Source organism: Micrasema longulum, unplaced genomic scaffold (assembly GCF_059751315.1).
Source record: "Micrasema longulum isolate JH-2025_06_02 unplaced genomic scaffold, ASM5975131v1 h1tg001616l, whole genome shotgun sequence".
Lineage (NCBI taxonomy): Eukaryota > Metazoa > Arthropoda > Insecta > Trichoptera > Brachycentridae > Micrasema > Micrasema longulum.
The window spans coordinates 1-14,260 of record NW_028278797.1 but is presented as its reverse complement, the minus strand read 5'-3'; the positions used below and the strand labels follow the sequence as shown (position 1 = coordinate 14,260).

Genomic DNA, 14,260 nt, shown 5'->3' with positions numbered 1-14,260 from the left:
ACCACCAATCGATTCCTATTTTTCCAGCACAAGTTATTTACACTTTTTGTAAATTGTTTTGATAAAAATTCCCAAATTAACCACTTTCTAGAAGGCAGAGAAGATTTAGAATACCACGCCTGATGGAGAGCAATGGTAACCTCTACTCCGACATACAATGTGTTAGAGGGTAGCATTTACCTTTTTTGCCATTATTAAACATCCGCATTTTCTTAATTTTTAAGGCTTTTATTTGTTTATTCGCAAGATTTACATGCAATTTCCTAATTAGTTCTACACATAATAAATCTTTGGAATCAAGTTGCAAAGTAGAGATTGGACCACTATTGCGTCTTCAATATTAATACAATTTCCTTATTTAAATCAGATCTGCCGGAGTATCATTTGAAATGGTCGGAACTGTCATGTTACGCAGTATGGAGTTTGGTGCATTCTTCATCCAGTTCCTCAAATGGTGGGATGACAATGGACCACAAATTTATATCAATACTCTTCCCGTGCCTGAAGTGCCTCAGGTATTTTTTTTATTTTTTTATTGACATAAATGGCAAATCTGCCTTTTACAAAAATTTATAATACTAACATTATTTAAAAAAAAAAACGTTTCCTTTTACACAAGATTTAAAAAAAAAATTATACAACAAATTCAGTAGAAAGTTTAAACAATTCAAGAATAAATGTAAAAAACAAATTAAGTAAAAAAACATTTTAAAGTAATATAACAAGAAAATCATAAGTACGGTTTCATAAAGCTGGGCAAAGTGAACAAAAAATTGTATATATTATGAAATGTAAAAATAAATAAATAAATATAATTACCATTCACCATCTTTAAAAAATTTCAAAAAGTTTGTTCTATAGGAAAAATCATCATCATCATTCCCTTTCCGCACCTAATGGTGCATAGGGCACTCCATTGGTACACCAATCTTAATCATTTTTGTTACATGAAGGTAAGGTGATCAGTCTTACGCTTCAGCTCGTCTGACGTAGGCCCATATATTATTTTGTTTTAGCCATCTGGAGCCATAAATCAGGCCCGTGTCAAGAAATAATAACTCTGCTACTTGTCAATCTGTGAATTAGGTGCCTGTATTTAATATTTTTTTAATTAATGTCTCATTTGACAAGGAATCTTTGCGCATTGTACAAAAAAAACATTGTAATTGTACTGTACAAGTCACAGTTTGGACTGTATTCCACAATCCTGAAGCAAGGGGTAGGTGTTGGCCGTGTTTCGCTGCCGTCGTCGCTCTCGGGGTCGTAAATCCCAAAAGTTATGATGTCTTGAAATCCCTCTCAAGTCCGGTGTCACTGCGTAGGTCGGTAGAAGATACTGGTTCGTAGTCCTGGGGTAAAGCTATGGTCAAGTCCAAGGGGTAGATCCAGTAGTAGAGCGGGAGGTCGGGCGAAATAAAACGATCTGACTAAGGTGAAGTGTCGAGGTGAACTGATTTATTAATTAAAAAATAACACATTATATAGGGCGTGCTGCGGGCTCCCGCTACCTGCGTCCAAACCGGCATTAGGCTAATACGGGAGTGGGGGGGGAAATACCGCACCCACTATGCCCGGCCGATGTACCTCCCCCAAAGTGCACATGGGGAGGTGCCGGCGCTCGGGTCGGTCACTTCGCTGGGAGCTGCCGCACGCGTCACATCAATTATAATGTCCTTTTCAGGGCAAACATCAGTCTCGTTTATAAAAATGCCTTTTTAAAGCCAGACTTTAGTCTCGTTAATACAAATCCCTTTTTTAAGGCAGACCTTAGTCTCGTCGAATATAAATGCCCTTTTAGGGCAAAAATTAAGTCAAACAAAACACAAATTTCTATTCTATAGTACCACGGTATCGCTAAAGTCAGACCCTAAAGAGGAATAATCATCCTTTATTGTAGGTCTAACATTTAGCCGACAGATACCGGGGGCCCTAACTATATTGTTTGCATATTATTTTATTTTACAAATTACACACATCTTTAAACCGTCTGTTATAGTAATGTTTTGTTTTTTAATTTCAGTTGGATGTGAGAGCTTCTCAATATATGAACAAGTGTCCTATCTGTATGCAGAAGTGGAAGAATCCGACAACAATTCCTGTATCTGGGTAACAAATTAAAATTAAAAGTTTTTTATATTGTTTTCTTTAATATTAAAAGATTTAAATCAATCAATCTTAGCAAATAAATTTTTCGTCCAATAAAAGCTAAATAAGCCATCCAAAATGGAGTCCTGATTTATTAAAGTGAATTATGAAATTAGAGAAACAAGGATAGTGAAGTTGATGGATGCAGAAAAGGAGTAAGACAGAAAGCACGGCATGGCCAAATCCCACAAATACTCGAAGATGGGCATGTCAGTGATGTGCCATTAATATTGTATTTCTTATTTCAGATATGTTTTCTGCTACAGGTGTATCTTGAAGCATCTCAACGAAAACAGCTACTGTCCGGTTACAAAGTATCCCACAAGCAAAAATGATTTAATTCGATTATATCTACCGAACTGATTACTCAAATCATAATGTGATATTTATTTTCATGTACAAAGGCTCTATATATAAGTGTTCTTTTTTGTACAATCTAATTGTAATAAATTATATTAAAAAGGTGGATTTTTACATTATTTTTCTAGGCAAGTTGCTAAGAACTGACAAGCACTCATTGTTGGGAATATTTTAAATGCTGAAAGAGGGGAAAAAAGTCTAAAAGAAACCATATTTCTTGTTTTTGGTCATGTATTAGAACAAATATGTATTGTTAAATGAAGATTTGTATCTTTTAATGTTTTTTTCTCTCTCAAACGAATTACACTTTGCCCAATGCAAAATTTAAAATTTCCGCTCACAATATTGTGTCAATTACTCAGTAACTTTTTTGGATCTCTGCAAAAATTAAACCGGTTTGCACTCATTTTTCTTCATATAAAATTAGCCAATAAATATTTTATTGCACCTTGTTGGGAGTCAATATACTGACTGTAAAAAGGCTAAGAGACTGACGCGCCACTATAGCCAAAATTAAGTTATGTATATAAATTTTCTCCAATTTTTTAGTTGCGTCATGTGAGCTGACACCCATAGTTTCAGAATTAAATTTTGGCATTTACATCAAAAGACCTCATATACAATGCAATAAAAGCAACAATTTATGACACACAAAATTTGACTTATTTTACGAATTATTATTCTGCATACCCTTTATAGTTTTACATAACACTTGTCTTACATACATTTTTTTGGAATTGATTTGAGTAAAGCAAGTTTTGTTAATTTTTAAAATCTATCCACTCTCCTGCAAAATCGTCATTGACAGTCATTTAGCCTTTTTAAATATGAAAAAAAAAATTAGTATTTATTTAAAAAAATACAAATCATATAAAACAAGACTTTATTAAAATTAGTACAAGAAAGACACTGATCAGTTTTTAGAAATATTACATATTCAGATTAAAACTAGTCCTTGTCAAAGGATGCATGTTTAAGTATAAAAAATATTCCAGAATATATGACAATATGCATAAAAGTAATTAATTTATTTATAAATTAAGTACATAGTGCGGTGAAAATAACAACTAAATAATATGTCAAATGTAAAAAATTTTGGATTTGATTTTTCTAAACACTCATGTTTCGTATGCGCATTTTATGTATTAATCTTAGTTGAAACTGCATTTAAAACAAAGTAATAAGTAATAAAGGAGAAAAAAATAACAATGCCTGTACTGACAAAACCATTAATCGAACCGCAATCGCCAAAACATTGTAACCGACAAAAACAATATTTTACAGAACACTTCTTCCTCACAATCAACAAGGAATACACTTTGAGAATCAAACTCTGTTTCGACTGTTTATTTTATTGATATCAATAAAATAAATATGCAAAATAAAACCTGGTTCTCAAAGTGTATTCCTTTATAATATAAGCCACCGCAGGGTGGATCCATTCACCGTTGTTCAATCGATGGCGGGATATGCTAAGACCACCATAAGTACTGCAAATATAAAATTTTGTTTTATGTTTATATTTATTGTTATATCTATGCTTATATTTATGTTTATAATTATGTTAATGTTTATATGGTAGAATTGGCTCTGCACTATGTAGCCATTTTACTGGAATAAAATAAAAATAAATAAATAAAATAGAAGACAAAATATTTTCCCGTTAACAATTGCTTCTGTCGGTTACGGTGTCTTGGCGATCATGGCTCATTATGACATCTTACCACTCAGATGATAATAAAACCATACTAATTGCATAACACTAATTTGTGGCTTAGGAAAAAAATTACAATCTTAACTGTAAATATTTGTAACTGAAGGATTAGTTCAAATGAGATTTTAATTCCACAAGTATACAATAATAAATTTAAAGTACAAACAACACAAGGAAAATATACTCTACAAAGTGATGATAATAGGGAAATATCACGTACTACGAATACCGATAAAATATATGAAATGTATTTTCAAAATCAATATGGATATTGTGGAGAAATATTTTCGTACATAACCTTAAAACAGGCATTTGCTCATATAGGAACCGATTGCAACATTAGGCATACTAATATTTCTGGCTTATCGACCCTTATATACTGAGCCTACTCTTAGTACAAGCAGAATTTGCCATAGTGTTTTTTGTGCCATTTTTGTAAATAGGTATGTATAAACTAATAATAAAAAAAAACTAATTAAAAAATATGTCCCTACAAAAACGTGATATGTTTGGCCTTGATAATTGTGACATCAAGATTCGTGACGATGTTTTATTTTAATTTAAACGGTCACAAAGTTCAAAATTTACAAATCGTGATGTATTAGGGGCGTGGCCAATGCATTGGTCTGTGTTCGTGGGAATTAAAAATAATATGTTAAAAAATATTTTTATTCTACTAATAAGTAGTAAAAAATTATTTTTTTTACTAGACAGTATTTCATAGACTCGTATTAATTTAAAATTGTAAAAAAAAAGTGATATTTCCCTATTAAGGTGACGAAATTATGTGTGTCATGGTTTTTTATAATATCGATAAAATACAATACTAAATAAGAACTTTGAAAAGTTATCCATATAGTTCAAATAGAACAACCAGTGATAGACAAATTACTGCAACTTTATACTAAATGCAGATAGACCAATCGGAAATGAACAAATACTAAAACATAACACCTAATAAATTCATTCAAATGATGATTTGATTAAGTCATCCAATTACTAATCTTTGGATTACTAAAATCATTAGATTCTTTGTCGTTTTTCACAATAATATTTTTCTCCGTGTTGAAAATTAACAAAACTAGAGTGTTACTATCCTATAAAATACTTAATGAGACAAAAGTCACCTTTCCTACATACATACAATTGTTTATAATGATTCGAGAAAAATAACACCAAAAGTGACAATTTTATATCTTTATATATATATATATATAAAATTCCTCTGTACGTGAGATGTCACCTTACTCCTCCTAAACGGCTTAACCGATTTACGTGCGGTTTTCAGAGAAACATAGATTTTTGCGCTGTGCGTGTTTGTAGATATTAAAATCTTCAATCGAATATGTAAAAAAGAAGTTAGAAGCATAAATGTTTAATTCATCGATCTAACAGGGTTGCGTCCGAGGAGAATGCATTTGCAAAAAAATGGAAAGATGTTGTTTTTTTGTGTATAAAAAAGTATGTTTTTGAATGTTTACAAACAGCATTTGTTTTTTGTGGATCTCAATCAGATTCTTTCCTTAAATTCCTTATAATTACTACCTATTTGTTTCTTTGTATTGGATTTTTGGTAACACTAAAATAATATTAAATTCAATACATTTAAAAAAATCGTATTTCTACATAAGTACACCCCTTTGATGGTGAGACGACCAGAGTTTGACGTTTGTAAAAAGAATGCCATATTTGAAAAAATATTTATTTTATTTTTGGAACTCAACCATAAACAAGTACCTAGTTAAATTCAATACTTTTTGAATATCACCAATTTTTACTTTTGGAATTTAATCACAAATAAGTAACTAGATGAAAAGTATTTTTCCAAGATAAGCAGGCAAGCCAACATTCGGGCAGGACAATGTCTGTTAGGTCCGCTAGTAATATATATGTTCATGATAACAGTTCAATTCAAATTGCAAATGGCTTAAGACAAATGACACTCATTTTTCTCATATTCCTTATATTATGATTAATCATAAAGTTAAGCTTCTCTGTGTGTATCACATAGTAAGTATCATCCCTTAAAAAACAGATGATTTAAAAATATATTAGTACATAAATGTGTAATGTATTATAACAGTGTTTTATTATTTTTGTCAATTGATTTCAAAAGCAACCAAATTCAACATAAAAACATCATAAATATTCACATTTTTAATGAATATATTTGTTGAATTGATAAATACATATACAGTCAAACTTGGTATTAAGGATCACGGAAATAGCGAGATCTTGATCAGAAAAGTTAAAGCCTAACCCTTGAATTGTAAACGTGACTACTAACATAAGTGTTTCAATTTGCGAAAAAGTAGCAATTATTTGTAAATTAGAACGTGGCGCGAAATATATTAAAGTTTGTAAAAAGTTTTCACATTGTCAACATTGTGAACAAATACAAATGTTTATTATCTGAATTTGAAATTTAGAAACTGGTGTGTTTATGAGCATTTATTATAATTTTTAATAGGGACGATATGCAATGGCGATTGGATTTAAAAAACCCCTCTCTTGTAGTTCCTCGTAATAACCGAGTTTGCCTGTATATTAAAGATTGAACTTTTTTTAACATTTAAAATATTTTTTACTATTACGTATTATTAAGTACAGACATGAGAAAGGGTTGTCTATGACTAACATTAGTGGCAGTTGATTTTGTCTCGCAGAAAATTATAATTATGTTTTTTTTATACAGGTGTTCTATAAGCCCTGTCACATCCGAAACCACGATAATCAGTATGAGCATTTTTAGAACGAATAAAATTTACAAAAATTAAATATTCAAAAAAACAAATGGTTGCTTACTTCCGCAAGGGTAAAGCGAGGAGAGGGGAGGGGGGAGATCGATACACCGTCAACCACATGGCCACGCCCGCCTCGCTTCTCCCCTGCAGAGATAAGCAACCATTTGTTTTTTTAATTTTTTTTTTATTTTTTAATTTCTGCGTTTTATTTTTTTTTTTAAATATGCTAATATGTCTTCTTGCCCAGACTGATCATCGTGGTTTCGGATGTGACAGGGTTTAAAGAACACCCTGTATATTTCAATTAAAAGTAACATACTGATTTGTAAAAAATCAGGGGCTTAATATATTATTTTATATATATAATTAAGTATCTATACATAGAAGAATTAGTTTGTTTTACTCCAATTGTTCCGAAACCTCAAATCAAGCAACAATACTTTTTTTCACATTTGTAATATAAACATTTTTTAGTTTCTTTTATTCTAATTTTTTTTTAATGAACGATAAGGAGAAGCCACCGAATGCATCTCAATCCAACTTCTCATGCGGCACCGTGGATTTAGTTCCAGATCCGGCAGAATTTATAACGGTAATAAAAATAATAAAACTTATGAATACAGATAGGAAATCGAGTTAGAAATTTTCTTATGGAGTCGACAGCTTTTAAAATCTATCAAGACAGTTGAACTTACTTATTTTACTTCATCAATGTATATTTTAAATCATCAGTCAAGCGATGGTTTGACTTTTTATCAAATAACTTATCAATTTTTATAATTAGAAATCAAACACTGATTTGAGTCTACTGAACACTTTATTTTATTTTTACAAATATGAACATATAAAAATGAAAACTTCGTGACATTAATTCGCTTATATGACGCGTAATTAATAGATGAATCATGTTACAATTGCATTTATATATTTTGATAAGAAATTCTTAAAAATAGAAATATTGTATAATAATACATTTATGTTTATATAAATTTCCTCATAATATTTCAATCATGTTTTAAAATTAATATGAACAGCAACCTATTATAAAATTATTGATATTTTTTCGACAATTATCTAAATTTACAAAACTATAAAGCTTCATTAATTATCTCACAATACATACTTGTATGTCAATAAATACTTACTTTGTTATATTTTCCCCTAAATTCAAATATAAATACCTAAATTCCTCATTACCTATTAAACACTTAGCCTCACCCTTAACCATTGGTTTTTCCCTCAATTATGATAAATGTACATGCTATAGTTCATAAGATTATTTTTATTTTCTACTTAAGTACCTTGAATTATAAAACTATATAAGGACATTCAATCCATATAATCTTCACATTCGTTTGAAAATGCCCTAATAAGGCGAAACAATTGTCACAAAATGTTTATTTTTATATGTTCATATTTGTAAAAATAAAATAAAGTGTTCAGTAGACTCAAATCAGTGTTTGATTTCTAATTATAAGTTTAAATATGGAGTTCTACAAAATTCTACGCGGCGAAAGAAGGCCATGGTGGGGGGATTATTGGACACAGTCCGATGTATTCGAATATGATTATACGCTCCTTCTTGACTATTCTTAATTCTACGGAATAACACCAGTATAAAATACTGAGAATTCACTAATTTATAAAATTTGATTTGAAAATATGCAACACATTTTTGGGTTAGTGTAAGTACAATTGAATTAGGAATATATTAGCTCATTATACCGCTATCTTTACGGTTAAAAATTAGGATTGTATCTTCATCAGTCCCAAAGCTTTTTCTTGCTAAATCTAATCCTTCGAATGAGATCACACACAGCCGGTCTTTGAATGTAGGATTTCGGTAAACAAATTTTCTTTTAAGCGTGTCGAATGCGCAGATTACTATGTAGTGACCAGTGTACTGTGACGGCCACGGAAGACATGATCTAAAACATATATAAAAATCAATCAGCTTGATCAATATCCCACTCATCATCATCATTTACGAGTTGAAATGTTGTAAAAAATTTATCAACCCTGAAAATCTCTACTCATGCGAAAGCGCTCGTCGGTCAAATTAAATAAAATTAAATTAAACCAAGAAGTTTTAATAAAATAAATAAAACAACTTTGTTTTTAACCACTAATTTTTATTTTTCACCGACCGGTTTCAAAGCAAACAAGCTTCTTTGTCAAGGTTTACTAGTCAAGGTTTATTAGTTACGTAAACCTTGACAAAGAAGCTTGTTTGCTTTGAAACCGGTCGGTGAAAAATAAAAATTAGTGATTAAAAACAAAGTTGTTTTATTTATTTTATTATAATGAATAACCACAAAGTTAGTGCTTCAAATATAAACTTTATTCAAGAAGTTTTAATTGACAATTTTATCAAAGTCTATGGAGTATCAAGAAATATCTATAAAAAACATCAATATTACTAAATATATATTTCATGTCGACCTCGCCAGGAATCGAACCTAGGATCTCTGGTAAGGTGGGCAATTTCCACTTTTAGTTAGAGTAACTGTCAAGATGAAAAAACTCATTCAGGGTTCTGGTTCTGGTTCTGTTTCACACTTTGTATTGTTTGTATTATTGTTTATTCCGCCTGGATAAGGAAATATTGTTTGGAAATCCTTACCTTAATTCCATATTAAGTTTGTTCATTTTGCACACGTCACAGACAAGAACATTAGCATTGATAAGTAATATAATGGGGCCGTGCAGTTCCAAATGAGTTGCAAGTTCTTCAGAAAGAATCGTTGTATGTTCTATTCTAATCCCCTGTGAAGCCGCAAACTCAAATTTAGTATTTATTCTGGATTCATCCTGTAACATGCAAAAAATATTGAAATTATTTGTATAAAAATCAAACACTTGAGACTGCTGATTCAAGCATAAGAAAGTTATCTGAACTGGGCCCCGATTATAATGGGAAGTTAACATTTATCTTCAGTTTTACCTACAAAGTCAATTGATTTAAGCTGTGAGCATCTAGATAAACTTGAACGACTTCAGAATACATGCATAAGGTACATTTTTGGTTTTAGGAAATACGACCACATTTCTAATTATCGTAGGCATCTGAAATGACTCAAAATTAGACAGCGGAGAGACTATCACTCCCTCTCACTTTTGTTCAATGTACTTCATAGTCCTAACGCTCCTATATACCTGCGTGAAAGATTTCAATAATTATCAGTTTATGGTTTACCTCTTTGTTCTAATTCTCAAAGTACTCTCTTAACTCACAATCCCTCTTTCTTCTCTAACTCATATAGTGTCCATGCGGCTCGACTGTGGAATCATCTTCCATCCACCATCAAAGATGTTACAACAGTATCTCTGTTTAAATCACGTCTGAAGAAACATCGCCTTTCTCTTCCTTAATCTCTCCTCCTTTCCTCTTTCCTCTTTTTTCCGTTTTCCCATTGAGTAATAGTATTGATTTAAGGTAATTAATAAACAAATACCTTAATTTCTATTTTTATACATTGTGGGGACCAGAGAGTGAGAGACAAGGATGTGTTGTTGTCTATGGCCGCAGTGCCTAATGGACCTATATAAGGGGGCGTAACACGTCACTCGCCTTTCTCTGTCTTCACCAGTATTCAAATTCAGTCTAAAATATTATTTATGTAAACTTTGTATTTTCGTGTGCAATAAACCAAAAATTGTAAGTAACTTAAATTATTTTATTTATTTATTCCTTGAGGTTAAATCCATTAAATCATATGATTTACATGAACTAACAAATAGCTACTATCTAGTAGAGTATAATAAAAATACCTCTACAAAATCTTTAGCTTTTTAATCTTTATTTTCTATTGAATATGTTTTGTAACAAGTATAAAAATAAAATTATTATTTTATTGGTTGGTTGAAAGAAATTGCCATTTGCCAATAATTCCACCATTGCACAAATAACATTATGTACAAAAAGTTAAATAAATAAATAAAATTGAGTTTTCTGTATGAAAAGCAGAATATGCTTACAATTTTTTCTTCTGAATATGTACAATTATAGGCTACCGACGAAGATACTTGAAATGTTCATGCAAATATACTCATTTTCGTACACAAATATCGGTTTTTCTTTATAGACAGTTGAAGATAACTCTGTTTACTTCCCATTGCAATCCGGGGCCCTGGTGTTTTGAAATTTTTCTTTGTCGTCCAACTTAGCATGTAGCATGTACATTTCTTTGTTCCTTTCTACCATGTAACATTCAGCGATAGTCGAGATGGAAGGATGAAGAATATTTTAGGAAGTATAGTCAATTACAGGCTTATCACCTGTCATTAGCTAGTTTAAGTAGCAACTTTACACACTGTGTGACATTCACCGTTCTGCCTATGTTTGAACATTCATATTTCTTAGTTCAAGAGATGAAACCTTTCAATAATTCAGTCAAATGAATCACACCTATATCAATAAAGGTTTCAGCTCTTTAACTTCACAAAAATAAACAGATGGAAGAATTGAAGAAATAAAGATGGTCAAACACATGGAGAAGGGTCAGAAGCTCTGTAAACGTAGAACTACATATTTCTTTCTCTAAAATGGATCTATCTCTGTTGTACTGCCGTCATAAGAAAGAAGGACTTTTCTACATAAAACGGAGAAAGGAAATATTTTGTAACTCGGAAATTGAAAAATTCACTTTGTGAAAAATACTACAAAAATTAAGTATATTAATTATGCGACAGTATGTATTATGGTTTGCCCTAACGAAATATGTATATTCATTTTAATAAATTTTACATTATATATTTAAAAATTAACATTTTCTTTTTAGTCGAAAAAATACAAAAAATATGTTATACTGCAATGAAAGGATATTCTGGCTAGAAATCCCCTTTTTATTTAGTAATTAAGTAAATGTCTTTCTTTCTAAGTAAATATTAATATGCTAATAGATTCTACTCAACCAAATAAAATAGACGTTACTGGCAATTTACTGCTTTTCAAACTAGTAACGCCGACCTAATAATCAATTAACTTCGAAATTACCAGTAGATGCGCCCATCTTCAATTTAATTGAATACGAATAGGTACATTCATTTCAGATGTTTTTAAAAACGGAATAGAAGAAAAAATAAGTATTTTAATCAGTCTTTTATAATTATATGAGTCAGAACAGCCTTTTATATTTAGTAATCTTTAGGACTTTTTGCAGTTAAGTCACATTTATTAGAGAAAATAATAAGGTTGTGGTTATTTTAGGAAGATAATTTAAGTACCAGTAGATGCATTTTTTTTTCCTGATTCTGAATATGTATTTAACTCATTTTTGAAAAAAATGTTAGATGCGTCCTTCTTTCTTATGACTGCAGTGTAATATGTTAATATTAATAACTCTAGAGGGTGAAATCCAGTCTTATTCTACAAATATTTAGACAAACTCAAAATATTGTAAATAAATAAATGCTAAACAGTGTGTACAGTGATTATCTAAACCAGCAGATGACAGGACAAAAGCGCTGTAAATGGCTAGACTTCGGTATTTTTCTCTCAAAAATGTATTACATTTCTGTAAAAATCTATTAATGTTTGTAAATAGTTTTTATTTTACCTTTTGAAGAATTCTATCATAGTAAGCTTGCCCCTTGTATCCGGCATGAACTCCAAAAGTTTTCGTAAAATAGGTGTGCGCAATTTGGAATCTTCGGAGAATGTAACACAGATCAATTGTCCATGTGCTCTTTTCAATTTGTTCCGCCTTGCAGATTTGTTCAAAATTCTGTAGGAAGATTTGCCTCCGTTCTTCTGGCAAAATCATCAAAACGCAACTTAAACCGCAGTCCCAGTTAAATCTTTGTTTGTAATGGATTAGATTTTGCTCTGCGTAAGGTGGTTTACCTAAAATCAAATACCTATTATGTTATTTTTCTCAAGCCTGGGTGTTCTGTGATATAAAACACCACTGTAATTGGACCTCCCGTTGCTCAATCACAGATGTTTATCAACGTGAAAATAACTGATGCAATAAAAGTTGTGATTGTTTATTGTTTTAGCGATTCCAATGAAACAGGTTGTCGAAATTCAGGCATTGCCTAGTATGTAGGTGAAATAATTCAATCAAATGAATCTCACCCGTAACAACAAAGGTTTCAGCTCTTTAACTTCACAAACATCAACAGATAGAAGAGCCGAAGGAATGTAGATGTTCAAATATAGGGACAATGGTGAATTTTACACAGTTTGTAAAGTGGCCACTTAAACCAGCCAATTACGGGTCATAAGCCCTGTGGATGCCTAGACTTCTATATTCCTTTCTGTAAAATGCTTTAGATGCCAGTTCGGAGACTATGAAATATTGTTATGAAATAGAACTTTTTGAATTAATTTTTCGTGTCAATCCCTTACCCTAAATCCGAGACCTCATATGTGGTAGGGAAACGCACTAACCTCTAAACCGCGAAGCGGACAAATATCCATCCATTTTCAAAACAATCAATAAACTTTTGATTTTATGTGTATAAATAATACTTTTTTTTATTATTGTATTTTTTACTGTTACATACCATTGTATTACTTATATTATTGTATCTCTTGCACTTTGTGTCCGTTTTCTATAACTTTTTAGTAAAATATTTAACATATGTTTGAGCACAGGATGACAAATTGTTTCAAAAGCGGTTTATCAGACTTGCATATAGATTTGTTTTTCTTTAAAAAAAAACTGTAAATGTGTTTTTTTCTGAATTATAACGTGTATAATTTAATAATAGGATTTTTACTTAATAGTCGCGGCAAAGCGTGTCAAAAATACTCCTAGATTCTGATTCAATTTCACACAGATTTTTTTTTATTTATTATTTTTCATTTCAAGTAAAGCAGATCAAAAGAGTATAGGTATTAAACAAAGTTGTTTTTTTTTTATAATGAAGGATACATTATTTATTTAGAAAGTTGAAAGCAAGGCTAGATATTCGAGGGCAATTAAATAGTATAATGTACCATTTGTTTTGATAGTCCTAAATTGTTACAATTTACTTACATCTTCTTAAGAAATCGGACATCTTTAAATAATTATTTCAGCCCAAAACCATGTTCATACAGAATGTAGATCGTCAATCAAACAAAACCACAAAAGATAAAAGCAAAATTAATTTTCGAAAATCTACTGTCAACTGCTGTCATATCTCCACCACAATAAATTCTGACGTAGATACCATAGATTTGGTTCTGTCTATTGTCGACATTACTTCAACCAAAGACAAAAGATGCAATTTAAGCTGTTTTCTTCGTCTTCTTTTTTGTTAAAAAAATATTATTATCTAGTTCAGTGCTTCCCAGAGCGGTCCTTGA

The 14,260-nt window shown here is 30.8% G+C and overlaps 2 protein-coding genes across 2 annotated transcripts; one reads left to right on the top strand and one right to left on the bottom strand.

Moving 5' to 3' along the window:
- Positions 1 to 348: 348 nt before the first annotated feature.
- LOC148274610 (peroxisome assembly protein 12-like) lies at positions 349 to 3,186 on the top strand. The gene is made up of 3 exons (XM_088236890.1): positions 349 to 515; positions 2,021 to 2,106; positions 2,394 to 3,186. Exons 1-3 carry the CDS (start codon positions 390 to 392, stop codon positions 2,506 to 2,508), a joined length of 327 nt encoding a protein of 108 aa, XP_088093016.1. The 5' UTR covers positions 349 to 389; the 3' UTR covers positions 2,509 to 3,186.
- Positions 3,187 to 3,358: 172 nt separating this feature from the next.
- LOC148274609 (protein GUCD1-like) lies at positions 3,359 to 14,097 on the bottom strand. Its single transcript, XM_088236889.1, has 4 exons — positions 13,950 to 14,097; positions 12,522 to 12,808; positions 9,587 to 9,774; positions 3,359 to 8,891 (listed from the first exon to the last, which is right to left on the bottom strand). The coding sequence occupies exons 1-4, from the start codon at positions 13,969 to 13,971 to the stop codon at positions 8,675 to 8,677; spliced, it is 714 nt and encodes a 237-aa protein (XP_088093015.1). The 5' UTR covers positions 13,972 to 14,097; the 3' UTR covers positions 3,359 to 8,674.
- Positions 14,098 to 14,260: the final 163 nt, after the last annotated feature.